The sequence below is a fragment of the Meleagris gallopavo genome, chromosome 5 (assembly GCF_000146605.3).
Source record: "Meleagris gallopavo isolate NT-WF06-2002-E0010 breed Aviagen turkey brand Nicholas breeding stock chromosome 5, Turkey_5.1, whole genome shotgun sequence".
Lineage (NCBI taxonomy): Eukaryota > Metazoa > Chordata > Aves > Galliformes > Phasianidae > Meleagris > Meleagris gallopavo.
This window is the reverse complement of record NC_015015.2, coordinates 35,872,330-35,890,572: the sequence shown is the minus strand read 5'-3', so window position 1 is coordinate 35,890,572 and position 18,243 is coordinate 35,872,330. Positions and strand designations below refer to the sequence as shown.

Below are 18,243 nucleotides of genomic sequence, written 5' to 3'. Positions count from 1 at the left end.
CCATAGCTAATATGTGCTAGCTTTCCTCTCTGCAGCAAACAACTATCACTTAGCTTAGTGTCTAAAATCTTTGAAGAAGAGTATGCTGAATACATGAGGTATTTAAGTACTGTAACATTAAGGATACCTTTAGGTTTTCACTTTTCAAAGTTCAAGAACTAGCTAAGTCAATGAAAATGAAATTGGTTTGCACAAGTGCTTATTAGGCCATTTTTATTATTATTTTATAGGTCTTGTAGAAATTTGCCTGATGCATCCCCTTGATGTAGTGAAAACAAGGTAAGATTCTGCTCGGACAGGTTTTGTTGACACTGGAAGACATCCAGTTTAGGAGCTGTCAGAAAATAAAAAGCTAGAACTTCTCCAAGTAAGATAACTTCTGTCTTTAATGGCATTTGTATTTACTTACCTATATCTGCAGCATTTGACAGTTGGAATTTGAATAGCATAACACATTTCTGGTTAGAGGTCATCTAAAGGTGATAAATATATTTTATGACACGTATTTTGAGGTTGTAATGAAATCCTCCTGTATGAAGATGGCTACAATTAAATTTGCTTCCAATATATATTATCTGCAGTAATTTTTTTTTATGTAAATGGGAAATAACATATTGCCTCCATTGTCAGAGATCTCTGAGACCTGACACAAATGATAAAAATGTTGAAATGGAGTGTTTCATGTTTGCTGTGTAACTTCATGCTTTTACCTTTTGCCACTATTTTCTTTTCTGACTACTTGTTTATGTGAGTATAAATGATGAAGTGACCTGGAAAATTTGGCTATACCTTTTTTTTCTTCAATGTTGTTTTTGAGATGGAAGAATAATAGTTGTGTTTCTAGTTTTTTGAATATATTTTTCCTTTTCCTTTTTCAGTTTGCATACTGATTCTTAAGTCAGTGTTACCATATACGAAAGGCAAACTAGAATGCAGAAGTATACAAGAAAGAGGAGAAAAAATGTCACTCCATGCATACTTCATGCAATACCTATACTTACTATATAGTTACCTCTGTATAGTTTTCACCCATCTAACTAAAAAAGCTTCACTGGAACATGAATCAAACCTCTACAAATGATGAAGAGAACAGCTGTGTTGGCTAGAATATGTTTGAAGCTGTCAATGAGGACTTGAGTCATCACTGAGTCTGGTTTGTTAGTCAGCATGTTGGTATAGATGTATTTTAGGTTCTTCTGAGGTTTACCTAAGGCTTTGGGATACTTTTCTGTAGCTTGCTTTTTGCGGGAGACCCTCTGTGGTCATTGCTCCAAACCAGAGAACAGCAGTGCAGGCTGCATCTATATCAGTAGCTGACTGGGTGCAGGAGGTGCTCCTCAGTGCCCGGAGTTTGCTCAGGAAATTCTTAATCGGAATAATTTGATTACTCTATAGAAGCAATACACCTAGTAGTTTCAACTGGGTCCTTTGTAACCCTTCATGTACGCCGACTTTGCAATTACAACATAATTTACATAGCAAGACAGAAATTAAAGTACAAGCAAAAGAGATACAAGACCAAACTTAAAAGAACAAAAATTTTTCTTGCTCTTCTTTTTCTCTTGTAGTCCTTGTGAGCGTACTTTAGTGGCATCATTTTGGCAGACTGTGCTGTAAGAAGTCTTGAACTCCCTGGATGAATTATCTCTTCATGTCTTCCTCTTTATACTAAACTAGGTGTCATATGTCCTTCAGTATAAATGCACCATCAGTATTTTACTTCTCATGTCTTTGCTGCCCTTGAGATTGTCATCCAATCCATCCATTTCTATTCTAGATTTTACTTTTTTATGTGTCATACTGTTAAAAGAGATCATATCTAGAAATGGATAGCATTCAAGAATGCAAGAGGATGTTTGTGAAGCTTTATCAACATAAAAAAAAAGCCACAAAAATTAGGAGCGTTTTTAAATGTGAAATCTGAGTCAATGAACAATGAAATTAAAAAAGAAGAAAGAGTAAAAGAGCAATAGGTGTGTGGGAGAAAGCAGATTACAGTTCAGGGTGAAACCAGGGGATGAATCAAGTAAAAAAGCTGCTAAGCAAATTTTTCTCCCATTGTGTTAACTTCAACTCTGCAGAAGTGAGCAGTACCTAAGCAATAGCTTGTCTTTGTTCTGTTGGTGCAAATGTATTTAAAGATATTACATGGATTTTGATAGTTCTGCTGAGTTTAGCATTTGTCAGTACTTGTAAATATTTACATCTTGAAAGCCAATGGTAAAACCAAGAGTGGAATATTCTTTGATCTCAATCACCAATCAGTCCAATGTATATTATGCTCTTTTCCTTCGTTTTGTGATGGCTCAAAATTCTCAAAACTAGAGTAGCTTAATCATTACATAAAGGTTAAAATGAAACATTGTTTTTAATTATTGACTTTGAATTTAGTATGCTTTGTAATTTTCACTTAATTCTTTAGTTGCTTTTCTCTGAGCATTGCAGTGCACTCCGTCTTTTCCAACATCGTACTGATAATCTGTAATTTTGTAATTACTTCCAGCTAATATACGTTTCTGGGATTTTTTCTTATGGCTAGGTGAAAGGATTTACAAAAGGGCTATTTGTTGCTTATTTTTTATGAAGTTTTGAGTTTCCTGCATTTTTCTATGAAGTGTTTGTTTGGTGGAAACTCCCGTGGCCTTTTCAAATTAGTAGAATCTTATTTGATCAAAGTTAGCATTCTGAAGTGCAGGAAAGATGCCAGAGGCTCACTTCTAGTGGATTTGTGGCTCAGCATCAGTGCTTGGTTGTTATATTTATTTTGTGTATGTTTTTAATAAAAAATTGGAGAAAAGAAAGTTCCTTTCAAAGGTTATTTTGAAACCCTGGAAAATAGTTTGGCTCTTTTGCAACAACATTTAGCAATATGTTTTCTGTGTTTAGTAATATTCTATTATTCTACAGTAACAATGCTAGAAGAATGCATATATACAAAGGAGTAAAAGGAGCATGCATAATTTTTTTTTTGCTAAATGGAAATTTCAAAATAATTTTCTTCACTGCTATAGCATCAAACATGACTAGTGTAAGAAATCCATATAAATTACCTGCCTAGAGAGTGCTAAATTCATTACTTTAACCCAGTGAACTCAATTCTTCTTTGAAATAATGCTTTCTTCTCAAATAGAAAATACATTGGTATAGTTTTTGATGATACACTACAAAATTTTGTGTTAGAGTTGTATATGTGTATGTAACAGAGACTCTTTTATTTACCAGTTACCCTTATGATGAATTTATTCATCTGTGGATTAAGTAAAGTACCTTACCTCTGTACCTGTCATCCTAAATATGAGTAAGTTACGCAGAATTTGGTAAGAGTTTATGTGTCTGCCTATGTATGAGTGGAGAGAACACTAGCAAGGAAGATCTTCCTAGTACTGATGTAGCCAAGACACTGAAGGTTTGGTTTTTTTAATTAAGAAACTTAGAGGATCTATTGTACATCAGACTTACATCTGGATGATAAAATATATGCCAAATCATGATATGTAAGACAAAGCATTGTCTCACATATATTTATATTAAATTTATATATTATGTTAATATTAAAATCAGTAAAGTGCTTTTCTACCTATAATTTATGCTTTGTGTCCTAATGACATACTTTTTGGTTTAAGCAAATGTACAAAATTCAGAACTGAATAACCATTTATTGCTGGAAAAAATTTATTCTTGTGCAGCAGCTGATGAGAGTGATTGCAAAGAAGAAGGGGGAGAGTTAAAGGGAGATGTCAGGCTAAAGTTAATGCAGTTTGACTGGTCAGCCAGGCAAACTTGAATGATAACTGGAGAATGTCACAGTGGTCTGTCAGGTTATGGTTTTATGCAGTCCCACAGCATTGAATATCTCACAGCTTTAAGAAAAAAAGTTTTTTTTATATTTTCCTGCTTTTGACATTTGCAGGAGCTTGCTAGCTTCCAAACTACCTCTGCACTGGCAGATAATTTTCCTTTTAACACCGCTACATTTTAACACCTCTAATTTTGCAACATCACTTTTGGTTGTGATTTAGAACTTACAAACTGTATAGCAAAAAATAAAATGTTGGCTAATTTACTCAGGTTTATAAGATTACACGTGAATCCTCTTTTTCATTAATTATCATCAGTATTTTTTTTATTTGAGTTTTAGTCATTCCACTATTCTCAAAAGCAACTTTCCTAGTTGCTAGTGCACGTATTCTTTAAAACTATAAAGCATATATCAAAATGGAAACACAAATTTTGGATGCAGCTTGATATTCTGTAGTTATGAAAATGGAAACCGTACTTTGTAACTATTTTTAACAGTCGCATCTATATGATAATTTAATAGAAAAAAATGTGAAGAAATGTGTGATCAAGTGATTTGAAATAATAGAGAAAATTAACAAGTTATCACAAAAACTTTTCCAATGCACAATGCATGTAAGATTTTGTGTCTAAAAGTCGTGTGAGTGGGAAAATTGTTACATGAATTAGATTAATTTTTTACTTCTCTTTCATTTTGACAGTAATTTGTCATCACTATAAATTTTGAGACAAATATGCAAAAAAAAAGAAAAAAAAGTTTTTGGCATATTATATTAATAAAAAATTGTGCTCCGGATCTGTGCTGACTTTAGGAGCATCAACTAATATATCCCTCCTATCTGGAGTATTAAGGGTTCCTAAATGCATATAATGTGGAATCAGAGAGTGGTAAACATTATCACAAGCCAACTACCATCTAAAGGATGGAGATATTTAGTAACAAACTAGACTAAAGAGAACCATGAGGATAGCTTATGTTTAAACAAATTAAACATATATTCAGGAGGCAGAGTTTTAATGCTTCTCTGGTAATTCACATAATGGTAGGTCCAAATCCTTTTAATTTTGTTTTTGTTTTGTTCTTTATTTAAACAATTTCTTCTGTTTTCAGACTTAATTGTGTCTTCATAACTTGGCCTCACATTGGGATGGATATGTGCAATTAGGGAAGCAACAACCAAGTGAGAAATCTAAGAGGCGTTCTTTCAAAATCTCTGACTTCGGTTTCTCAGGACGATATGTTACTCCATAGAGTCTGCTTTATGGGTCAACCTGTTGGACCTCACCATTATTTTTCTTAAAGCTGTATTCTGCCTCTTCAGAATCTGGGAAAGATGTGGTACACATTGCTTCTACTTTAGTGCTTTTTTACATAGGTTAGTGTTAGATCAGGATCTTAATGTGAACTGACTTTCCATCTCTTGTGTGATTCAGAATATCAGCAAATAAAATAAGGCCAGTAATTCACTCTAGAAAATTTTGAGGAAGTTTTCCTCCAGTCAAACTCGAGATTTTATGGTTTGCTGTTCTTCCTGCAACAATCCAGACCAACATCAGGGATCTAAAGCCCCACATTTAGAAAAGAATTTGGGATCTAAGTCCAAATTTGAACTCTGCACTACAGACCCATTTTTAGTTAACAACTGTTCTGCTGATTTCTGTGTATGTTTATCCATTTTGTTCCTTTGTTCCAATTCTGTCATTTTGGTCTTATTAAAAATGTTCAGCTTACTACATATGTTTCCGATCTCATTCCATCTGTTGTTTTGCAAGAGCTACTTCCTTTATATCATTAATTCCTCTTTGATTTCTGGTCTCTTTTTGTTTAAGTGAGCAGTAGTGGAGCCTGTCCCTGAAAAAACATGGTTTAAGGAAGAGTTCACTGTCCTTATACAGTTCCATTTCCAAATGATCATAACTCATTTGGTTTGCATAAGTTCATATTACTTCATGCAAAATGCTATAGTTAGATTCATAATAATTTTAAGCAGAAAATAGTCTTCCTATCCCAGGAAAATTATGAGGATACTAAATGTTTCGGCATTTTGTTTTTGGGCCGAACTCCTGGAAGAATGCTAGAAAAACAATGAATTTTTGCCTTTTCTTTTTAATCAGGAAAATATAATTTTGCTTTGAAAATGTTGAAAATAGATGTAAAGGGATATTGTTCTCTCCAAATATGTAGATTTATTGAATCTGATTGTTTCCTGAGAAATTTTTTCTTTCATCAGGAAGAAAATACTTAGTAAAAGTAATCCCTGACCAAATCAACTTACTGTCCTTTTTTCAACCAAATGTCAAGGCTTTTCCCTGGGATTAGTTTTAGTTGATTTATCCGTGGCCTTCAGCACATTTATTCATTAGGCTTGTTGTAGCTGATACTGTTTTTGGTATTTGAATTTCAGCATTTGAATACTTTGAATATTTCTTTACAAATCCGAGTTTTATATAATACAAACTTATCTCAAGTTTACAATCTTTTGGTTGTGGATGTGATCCAGGACTCAGACATTTGCCCTTTGTTTTCCTTCTACATACAATCTGTTAGGAATTAATAAGGGCAAATGGGCTAATAACCCCAACTAGATACACTATTCCAATTTAAATCCTTCCCTGAATTAAAGAACAGTATTGATGTGCACTGTTAAACAGATGCTCTGATTTGCAATGCTAGTCAAAATGATTTCTGTTGTGTTCTAATTTTGTATTTGTAGGCATGCCATATGTATGTTTTATAAAGTCTGTTGAGATCCTTCAGGATAAAAAGAAACTGTATAAATACAGTTTCATCATCTCCTCGTGATACTGTGCCATTTGTGATCAAGCAGCAGTTTAGTGGCATCCTTATTTCAAATCAATGTTGATTTTTTTTGTAAAAAGTAACGTGGAGTTTCCTGATTTTAGAATGAGCTTATCCCTGCTGTTAGAAACTGAATTTGTTAGTCATCAAAACAGACTGCCAAAGCTCTTTTCTCTAAAGCTTTTCCTATATTTTCATTGAGTGTTCTGCCATTTACTCTGCCTTCTTGAATTGTAGGTGCTTTTTTAAAAAACTGAAACAACTATTTACAGAATAGTAAGATGATATTACTCTTTAGGTTATGGATTATCTGTGCCATTTCTCTGTATGTACAAAAATTATCCTATTTTTTAATTAACTTGCTGTAACAATGTGGACTTTCCAGCACCCACTTAATAAGCCATGTTTGTCATGAACATGCTCAAGATAGAACAATAATCTCACTTGTGAAGAATCCTTTCTCTACTTCTAACATTATTAGAGGAACAAAATAAAATAAAAGAAATTTTTGGATGCCTAATTAGCAATCTGGATGCTAGAGGTGTGCAGCTGCCTAGCGCCTTACTATAGAAAGGAAGAGAAGTGGGTCACTGTGCAGGAGGTAAGTGCCAAAGCTGACTCTGGAAGGGACAAGCAGTGATAGATGTGGGATGAGATTCTTCAGAAGAGGAAGTAAATGAATATCTCCCACAGAAGAGAAAGAATGCCTGAGAAAAAGCCAGGACTGATAAGAGAAAATGTCTGATGGTATAGTCCATGTTTGCTTCTCAGTTCAGTAGTTGTGGATTCTTTCTGTGTTTGGTCTTCCACTACTTACCACAATCAGGTTCTGGATTGATGTGTGCAATTCCTGACAACTACATGAGCAGAACTTATGAAATAGCAAAAAGCTTGAGAGTTTCAGTTCTACAATCTACATAATGTAAATATGTATTTAAATCTTTTAAAATAAATGTGTACAGACCCACTTGGTTCTACTGGTATGGTATCTTCCATAGTAGAAAAGATGAAATTTCTTGATGTTTAAGATCTCTAGCACTGGAAAAAAGCTGCAGCTTATTTGCTGTGTCCCGTAACAGAGTTGCAAGAGGGTAGGTATGGGTTGCATTTTATGAATTCTTGGGCTGCACATTGTGCACTCCTCTTTTAAATCCAAGAAGGCTCTGTATTTTTTCCTTCCTTTTATTTTTTGTTTTGTTTTGTTTTGTTTTTAATACTTCCTTTCATAGCGTAAGACTGCAGATAACACTTCCAGGCAGAGTAAGTGTGACAAAAGAGTTCCAGAACTGTAATGCCATGTCATGAATTATTGATAGGGTGTAATAATTATTTTCTCATAGCACTGTCTGGTGGGGAGAGGAAGAGTATCTAGAACAATATGCCCTCCACATTACACTCATCCTACAGTTGGTTGCTTCCCGTTTTAGAATCTATCAAAGAAGTAAGACAGAGTACAGAGCTGCTTGGATTCTCTTTGTAGTATCTCAAGATTTATGCAGATATGAGGAGAGAGACATGCATCAGAAATTGTGATGATGAATCACGTTCATGACTAAAAGTGAAATTCAATTTTAAATACTTTGGCTATGTGGATCAGCTGAGGTCAGGCTAAGAGTTCTGGAACAATATATACGTATTTATGCAGAAAATACCCTGTAGTATTATAGTATGTTTTGGTTTTCATTAAACACAATAAATATGTTTAATTATTTTATTTATTTAGATTCTCACAGCCACAGAATATTCCATTTGATTTCTGTTTAAAAAAAAAAAAATCTAAACTGTCATAACGTATAGTAATGTACCTTCTTTGAGTTACTCAAATTACCTCAGTGCCCACTTATGAATCTGATTTATTCATTTTGAATGTGGAAGATACAGCTGCCTATTTATCTGTATGTTTATGGCAATGAGGACTGCCACCAAAACTGCTAATTTCTCACCCAGGACTATATAGAGGGCGGCTTAGAATAGGCCAGTGGAATCAAGGCTTAAACTCGCAGCCAGTTTCCAAGCAAGGTGTTACAGCCTACGCTCATCCTATCTCTTCTTCTACTGCTGTGGCAGCACTCAGAAATGTGCATCCCAACCCATCCTGGCCTGCTCTTGCCTCTCCTCTCCCTTTTTTCCTCCTGTCCTGTTAAAGAACAGGTCGCTGGCATGGAAATGGCTCCCAGGTAGTCTGGAACACTGGCTTTGTTTTCTTCTCCTGGCTTTCTTGTGCCTAGTTCTGAGGCAGTTCCTGTTTATCCTCTCCTTCTCCTCTAAGGCAGGACAATAGGGGAGCTTTCTCTTCCTGTTCAGAGGTCCCAACCACTGTTGGCTCCCTGGCTGCAAACCACAGCTGGTGTCCTGTCTATTTTAGGGTGTGCCAGGTGACAAGTGCCCTCTAATTCCCTATGGGACTCCTTCATAGCCTACCAGCTCTCAGAACCAGAAAGGATTTACTAATGTTCATATGTTTTTATAATGCAATTTCATCCCTAACAACAACCAATACCCCCTTTAATGTACATTTCTCCTCTTTTCCTTTCTTTATGTTTCCCTTTAGACATGCCCACATTTTCTTTTCCGAAGTCTAAATTAGGGTAGATAATCAAATAAACTCTATACATAATCTTCCATCTGCATCAATCCTGTATTTAAAATATAATGAGTCAAGTGAAACCATGAGGGAGAGAGTGGAATGAGAACAAGAACAGAAAGCAGAAAGTGGAGGGCTTAGAGGTGATAAAGTACGTGGGATTCTATTTACAAGAAAAATATATGCTGAAAATAAGTATTTAAAATGGGAATTGGGGAGTGGAAATGACCAGATGTTAGCACAGTTTAAATAGTAGTCTGGAGACAAAGAAATGGGATTGTTTTAAATATGCATGCATTTTTAAATGATATTTAAAATAAGGATTAAGCAGCTGGGAAAGGTTCGTTAGGCTACAAGTTGGAGACATCCATGGTATACATAAGATTATTTTAAAACAATGTAACAAATCGGTTGGGGTAGTTATTAGCAGATGTTAATGATTTATCCATGGTATAAAAAGTTAAGATCACATTCAGGGGTAGAACATGGTCATGCCTGATTTCTCTATGGACAAAAATTTTGCATTAGACAACTGTCATGCCTGATTTCTAACCATGGATGGAACAAACCTAAAATAAAAGAAGCAAAGAATTACTTTGTATTAAAAAAAATAGCTATGTTTGCTACTATTATTATTTAGTCATGAATTAGACTGAGCGGGAGGTAACTGAAGTATGGAAAACAATTATAATAAGCTTAAAAGCAATTTTCTGCCTCTTCATGTTTCATTTTTTCTTACTTGTATTTGCACTAGCTTTTAGAGAGTATGGATACAAGAGAATAGAAGTGTGTGTGTGTTGGAAGCACAGTGTAACTGTAGCAATGCCAACAATTCTGTCAGTGAAGTTGGCCATTAATACTGTATTTAAGTATGTCCTTAAAATAACTGCATTAGACTGATATGTGCCAAATGAATCTATAAATAAATAAAAAGAGAGATAATATCTTTATGAACTATGCTTTTTGTATGTTTTTACAAGCAGATGCATCAGTGTATATTATGGGTCTGTAGGGGATTTTGAGAAAAAAGTCTTGATGTTGAGTAGGATGGAAGGAAAATACCATCTCCAAAATAATCTTGGCACAAAAGAGCTATCGTTTGAATTTATTTCTCAGGAGGAAAAAAAAAAAAGGGGGGGGGGGGGGGGGGTCACGAAGGGAATTAGGAAATATTTGAAATATTTTCAAGTTCTTAACTGCTGTGAAGCTGTAGTGATTTGAAGATTCCTTGGCGAGAAGACAGAGGGTCAGACTGTACTTTTACAGCCGGAGTCACACACAGAGCAGAGCAGAGTGCCAGCAGCTGGACCTCAGTGTCTGTTGCCTGGCTGGTCCCTGGTCCCTGACAAGTAGTGGCAGACTGCTGATCTGCAGCAGTACTAACTCCTGGTAATTCCAAAAGGTTCTGCCATCCCCTCACCTTTATCTATTCCCATGCATTTGAAGCAGTGATGAAAGAAGACACAACAATTCCGTGTACTGGCTGCCATGTGCATGTCTGCAATGGAGTGCTTAGAAAGTGCTGCAGGTGCCCATATGTACAATGTGCTTCAATGTCTGTAACTGAGATAAGGCAGGTAGACTTGTAAGTCGTGCATGTGGTACTATCCATCTAGCATCTGTCCATTATCTGCAGCAAGTTTGATCGTGTTGGTTTCTCCCAGAGTGCAATTTGGATTTCTTTAGCACATCAGTCAGCTGAATCAGCCCAACTCAGGAGTCAGACATGTGGCAGAGACAGTTCAAGGGAGGAAAAAGGACGAGAAAAGTGCCTCTGGGATGGGAAAATTGCCTGCAGAGAGTAGAAAGTCTTCCTAATAGCCAGCTCTACTGTCTCATGACAGTTTCCCTGAGTAAGTCAGCCACAAACTGGAAAGCTTCAGTTTAATAGTTCTGAAATTGCTAAAGTGAAATACAAATTAGGAGAGCAAAAAAAAGCAGAAAAGTTTTTTGGACTTTTTTTTTTTTGTTGCCTGGAAAGAACTGAGGAAGGGAATATTTCATTTGAAAATGTGATTTCACAAAGGTTTAAGCTCAATTATTTGATCAGTAGAATCATGTTTGTCCCCTTGACACTTATGCTGCCATGCATTGACAGCTCAGTGGAAAATTGATCAATTAACCACCTTTCTTCTTTCTTTTTTTTTGCTAGCTTTGTTTTCTGCAATGGTTCTTGCATAAAAGCCAATACCAGGGCAGAAAAGGGAGCAAACCATACAGATTGTCAGTGGCAATCACTAAACTGTATGCTAACGGTATGCATGAAACGCATGCATGTGTACTCTACCATTATAGTGTAATGTTGCATTTAATCTGGTGAAAGGGTGATCAGTTGATGAACAAGTTAGTCCTACTCATGGATAGGGAACCATGAGCTGCCTAGCTCTCTTCACTTCTGTATGTAGTACATCCTTACTGTTTCCCTTAATCAGACCTAGAAAATGCAAAACTTCAGGAAAAGTTGATTCAACTTATTGACGTCAGAAAATTAATCCATAAAAATGTATGCAGCCACTAGATAACCATAGATCAGCTCAGTTGAGGTGCAAAACTGCATCTTAATCAGAGATGTCTACGCATTTATTTAGTACATCTCCAAGTTAAATAACTTCTTTTCATTGCCATTTTTTTCTGTTTTCTGTTAACACATAATGTTGTATCTTCCCTTAGAATACAAAACTCAAGATGAAAGCAACTGTTGTTCCTCCTAAAGCATAATTTGAGTTTCACTACAGGAGGAATAAAAATAAGGCATGAATGTTAGATAGGTAAAAGACTTTCCTAATTTCGTCCCTGGAAGGTGAATTTTTAAATGCATCATTTTCCTTCTTATATATTTTCTCGTTATTCTTTTTTCTTTTTCTGAATTATTTTATTGTCTGAGCAATTTGACATACCTAAGAACTGAAACAGCTGACAATTCTATTCTTATGCAGATCATATACCATAGCACTATAGTATACGCCTCATGAAATTGAGGAATATGCTGAAATTTAGTATTCAGTTTCATTAGATGAGAATGCCAAATTTACAGTTGATTGCTGCTAAAGAACAGGATACATTTCTCCTCCCACGTCAGCAACACTCCTTGTGCAAGCTGTAGACCTTATCCTGGAGCTGTGCAACACACCATGATAGGAGAAGACAAACTTACTGGAAACTGTACTGTTTTTTGATGAATTTCTTATTGAATCAGCTTATTATGTTTAGTGAGTATCAGAATTACAACAGAGGAAGGAGCAGGGCCACACAGGAAAAGGAGAGAAGGAACTGAGGGTAAAATCTCCCTCTTTTTTCTTGTTTTTCTTAAGTGAATTCTTAGATAGTTCAACTGTTCATGGAACAGCTTAAGTGAGAGGCTTCAAACCATTTAAATCGGGAGTAAATTCCTGTTCTTCAGAGTTCTCATTTATCATTTTAGAATACTTAAATCATATGTCTAAATAGTTTGCCAAATCTGAATGAATAAAAGATTCTTGAAGTTACCTGTTAATAAAATTGCACGATTTTACAATAGTCACTTGAAGCTTTTGCCATAAGAAATGACTACATGTTACAAAAAGCTGTTGACTTTGTAAAACATGTAATTAAGTTTGAAATTTCATGTTCTAGCTTCTGCAGATCATAGCTCATGGCTACTATGAGGAGCCTCACAAGCCCTTGCACCAGCCCTGCACTCAGCAGATACAACTCTCTCAAAAATTAATTCAACAAGGACAAAAAGAGAATAAGTATAGTTGCAGAGAGGAACAAGGAAGGAAGTAAACTGAAACCTCTCCAAGACATTGGAGTGAGTTTTTCAATCAACTCAACTAAAAAATGTGAAAAACCACAGTACATGGCCTGTCCTGCCTAGAAAGCAAACCTGGGTATAGAAATAACTATGGTATACTACTGAACTATATTTACAGTAATTTTTCTGGGACAAGTGACAGAGTGAGCATATGCTGCATACAAGAGCTACATAACATAGCTGCCTGTAATAACAGGGACTGAATTCATTGACTCAGCCAGTCCCTTTCAAGCTAGTGTTTGATTTGCTTGGTAAATTATAAAAAAAGTAACAAAGAAAGATGATGTCTGTGTCATGCTTGTATGCATTTTGTCCATTTGCAACAAGATAATTCCAGAGAAAATCACACTTATGGAACCTGGTTAATAGTGCCAAATAATAGAATCATATAATAGAATCATAGAATGGCCTGGGTTGAAAAGGACCTTAATGATCATCTATTTTCAACACCCCTGCTATGGGTAGGGTCACCAATCACTAGACCAGGCTAGAGAATATCTTCAGGTCACTCTGCTACAGAAGCTGACATATCACAAAACCATTCCCTGATTAACTAAACAGATAATATTTGTTAAATTGCATGAATCAAAAGTCTAAACATAGTTCAGCAGTGAGATTTATTATTATTTTGAGATTAATTAGATGTACTAATGATGCCCTTTTTACTTACTTTGCAGCCTTTGTTGAAATATATATACTAGAAGTATTTAGAGATGTTGAAAAGAGAGGACAAAGTAATAGTCTTGTCTTTTTATGTTATTCTGACTGCTCAAGAGTCCTTGAGGGAGATTTTGGCACTGGAAAAATTTCCTAATGGAACAGAAATCCTTAGGTGGTATAGAGGTGGATTAATGACTCTACTTCACCTGTTTCTCACAAACTCTTATATGGGAATTGGTAATTCTGGAAAGAAGTCAATAGTCAGAATGTCTTTTATACTCCAGCTTTTTGTGGCTGCCAGGACAGACCCTTGTGACTAATAGGAATTCAGCATCAATTAGAACAACTCCCAAACTTGTGTTATGTGTGCTGGGGCTAACACAGTTCCACTGTTCTTGGCTTGCCCGACTGTAATGGAACTACAAGAAACAGCTTTGAAAAGCTTGATCCACAGTCCTTCCTCCCACTTATTCACATTGCTTAAGGATAATGTAAACTTCAGTCCAGAGTGACAAATCATAAAACTTGTGCAGCACTAGGCCAATTCACAGGTGCTCTTGGAGGACATAATTTGTGCAGTTGCACTATATTTCAATCAATGTGAATAGCCAGAAGCCTTTAGAAAGAGTCTATTTTGTTATCTGCAAATAACAGTATTTTCGAATCTATTCCCAAAGTCCTGTGGCTCAGAATAGTCTTATATACATCTGGTATTGGTAGATGATTTGGTGAGACAAAAGAGATCTTCTGTAATTTCATGGTGATACGTTCTATACATCCATGACTTCAAGTTGTTTAGAAAATATTAAACATTTTTGAAGTCTAATTTTACCTTTCTCTATTGAGTTATCAGAGGACAGCATGGCACCCTTCACACTCCCCTGAGCATTTAAATAGAGCTGGAGGGTTTTAGACATTCTGCTGTGATCATCTGCATAGGCATGACCTCATGACATGGAAGTTTATGACAAATTTTGTAAGAAATCATTTTTTCATAAATGTAAACTTCTATATTTTTTTTGAATTTTTTCTCCAAATTGACTCTAAATTTACCCAAAATTCTTCTTTCTATGGAAAAAATATGCGCTTAACCAGTACATAAGGCAGAGTGCATTAATCTAGGTATTGAATTTTGTCTGGTCACGTCTTTTGTAGTTATGTATTTTGTAGTAATGTATTTTGTAGTATTTTAGCATTTTTTTTCAATAGTTTTCTCTTGTAATCCAGTGTATTTAAATACTTTTCTTGTCAACTAACCAAGTTGAATACAAGTACTTAGGAGCAGAGAATTTAATTGCACTTTCTGTTGTTGTAAATACTCGTGTAATGTAAAAGGATTGCATTGACATTTTAATATGCTGTCACTTTAAGATACTACATGAAGTGTGAACAGAGCACAGGCACTTTTAACAGGTGTCTCTAATTGTTCGTTTGCTTCTTAAAAATAGCCATAATGTAAAATTTGGTGAAACATGTAGATCCAAGGTGTTTGGATCCTGAGACATGCTAGCCTGGCTTTCCTTTGGCTGCTGGTAAAACAAATTGGGGTGTGTAATTGATTTTTTCTAAGAAAGCTTTTATGTTTGCTTTGAGTTCAAACTCCATCTTTTTCTTGTTATTTTTTGTCCCTTAGGAGGGACTGCAACATGGGCTTTTAGGAGGAAAAAAAAAAACAGTTCAGTATATTCGTTTATTTTAACAAATAAGATATTCCTATTACTTTCAGATTTTGATGGTCTGTAGCTGTAGAAATAATCGAGGAAAGAGTGAAAGGCAGATCAATTACATTTAAACAAAACAAAGAAACAAACAACAACAACAAAAAAAAAAAACAACAGTGTATTATCATTAAATTTTCCCAGTGCCTGTTATGATCAAAGGGAATTCAAGATTGTCTTGTTCACAGAATATTTGAAAAACCTCTTAAAAGAAACTCATACATCTAAGTAAATGGCTGTTGGATGAAGAGTGCTTTTAGAAAATGGCAAAAGAGCATCAACGTGCATGCAGTCAGTTCAGATTTTCAATGTGTTTCCAGATACTGACACAAAAATATCTTTAAATAAGAGAACAGAGTACAAACCTCAAAAGTTAATACTGGATGTTAGAAGGGGGGCTCTGAAGCAAGAGCAAAACAATTCTGTTACAAGGCAAAGGAATGATGAACATGTACCTTCTACAAAGTTTACTTAGTTAATAAGATTTTGTTATAAACTGTTATTCTTTTTCAGTTTGGCAGAAAGATAAACTTATAAGGTCTTCAAATTCATGTGCTTAATTTTTAGTGAACATTTCAAGATCAACAGTTTCACTAATTTTGCAAATACATTTAGATTGATTGCAGAAAATTATGTAAGTCTATTTATTAGTTAAGCTGGAGTTAAGGTAAAGGAATTTTGATCAATTTGCTAAGAATTGCCTCCAGCTGTGCTGGTTTCCGTCATGTAGTTAAACAGAAGCTCACCATAGTTTGATCTATTTGTCCTCATTTTCATGGTCATTGAAGTGAGGTATGATGGGCTGGGATCTTTGAGTACTCAGGTGCTAATTCTGACAGTCAATGAAAATTTTCAAAGGCACTTAGGAAATACATAATTTCTGAAATAAATATAAATGAAATGTTCATCAATGAAACATTTTAAGCATCAGTGAAGAAACTTAATTTCAGAATAGAATCAACAGATTAACCTCTCATCTAAATAGTCAATTGCCTCGTAACGCAGAACTAAGAAGGGAGAGAACCTGTTCAAATTCTTCCTCTTCTGGTCAGATTCGGACTTGACCTTTCCAAAAACTACACAGTGTCTTGACCTCTAAGTCTCTGTGGTGTAATTCTTTATTCAAGCCTCAGTAATTCTTCCAGGAAATACTAGAAGTATGAGCTCTAAGACATTCTTCCAGCATGTTCACTTATGCAGTTGTTCAACTGCACTGTGTAACAAATCAAGGTCTTTAGGGTCTATCTGCCAGACCCCAGAACAAGTGCTGCAGCTACTAATATCCTGCTTCTCATTTCTCCTACAGCTACAGCTTCCTTTGATCAAAATAACAAGATAGAAGGGCACATTTTTGTTCTCCACATGAATTTAAAAAAGAAAAAAATCTTATCTGTGTCAAATAGACTCATGTTTATAATCATTGCCACATGAATATTTATGCTGCAGGTGCAGAATTTGCACACTCAAGGTATAGAATCTTTTTTTAAGTCTTAGCAGTGTCCACAATGTATTCCTGCATCTCCCGTCTGTGTGGCACTTGGAAAATGCCCAGTGCTCTGGCTGTGCTGGCACATCCATTGTTCTGTCAGGAGCATTGTTCATATTACTGTTACTCCTGAGGTTTTTCCATCGATCTTATTCAATTAAAGCATAAGAAAAAAAAAGTATGCAGTTTTTTAGTTCCTGACATATTGTTTTTGTTCAGCCATTCAAGATGGTATTTCTTACTGCTTTTGCCACGTCTTTAAACATCTCCTCTCTGACTTCAGCTATTTGGCTTTAAACAGTATTTGATTTGATAAACAAAATTTTGATTTTTTGAAAGTCTGATTCTTATTTTCCATGGTCACACCTACTTCTCGTAAGTACTTAGAAAATTTACCTCTTGAGTGCTTAGCAAATATTCCACTTTTGCTGATCTTAACCCCAAAAATCAGAGATCACTCTAAGTATAAGCATATATTCAGTAAACTGTTCCTCTTTACTTAAGACTGAAATGATCCCAGATCAAATCTTGCTACACATTATACCAAGAAAACAAAAGACTAGCAGAAGAGCAGCAGTGGTACCCTATTTTTGTGGGTAGCTTATCCATAGACCTACAGTCAGAAGCGTGTGCTCTTGCTTTCACTAGTAGTCAAGCTCTGAGTCTTCCAAGTTTGTGGAGACTTTTCCAGCCTCAGGCTGATTTTGAAGCTTCCACTCATTATGATCATATTACTCAGCTGCACTAGGATTGTCAAAGGAAAAAGCTCATACAGCCAGCTGACTCTGGAGGCATAAAGTTATCTTTGTATGCTTCTAGAACTGCCTTTTCCTTTTCCTGGTGTTTCAGGTGATCATGCTACTTTGCTTACAAAGTAAAATGTCCCTGAATCTTCTCTTGCCAGAGTCTCTCCTCTCCGTGAATGGTCTTGTTGAGATTAGCTCTCACCCTTGACATTTGCTCAGAAATGTTTATCGTTCTGTGATAGGGAAGTTATTTAGCTTTTTACCTGTCAGAACTACAAGTTCAGGTACCAAAGTCCATCAATAGTAAGAACAATCTTGAGTCCAATTTCCAAGTTTTTCCTAAGATGAGATTTTGTCTTTGGAGTCTCTGACATAGGTTCCTAAACCTGATGTAAAAGATATCTTGTGGTAGATTCTCAACCCTGTCTAAGTCATGACATGCTGTCATAGTGCTGAGATCAATAGCTCCATGTAGATTTTAACTCAGCATATCTCATAGTTGTCAATGATGATCAGTGTTTGCCCTAATGATAGCTTTTTACCTTTCCTTAAGCCATGGTGAAAGACTCCATAATTAAGAGAAGTAAACTTGATCTGTCTTACTAGATCAAGAATGCTAGTCTTGGATAAGGTGTTCAACTCTTACTCTAATAGATAT

General features: G+C 35.4%; 1 protein-coding gene across 1 annotated transcript in view; it reads left to right on the top strand.

Moving 5' to 3' along the window:
- Positions 1 to 234: 234 nt before the first annotated feature.
- Positions 235 to 18,243, top strand: part of SLC25A21 (solute carrier family 25 member 21) — a 96,393-nt gene continuing 78,384 nt past the window's right edge. The window contains exon 1 of the mRNA XM_031553604.1: positions 235 to 279. Coding sequence (XP_031409464.1) covers positions 251 to 279 — 29 coding nt within the window. The 5' untranslated portion in view covers positions 235 to 250. The remainder of the gene's footprint in view (positions 280 to 18,243) is intronic.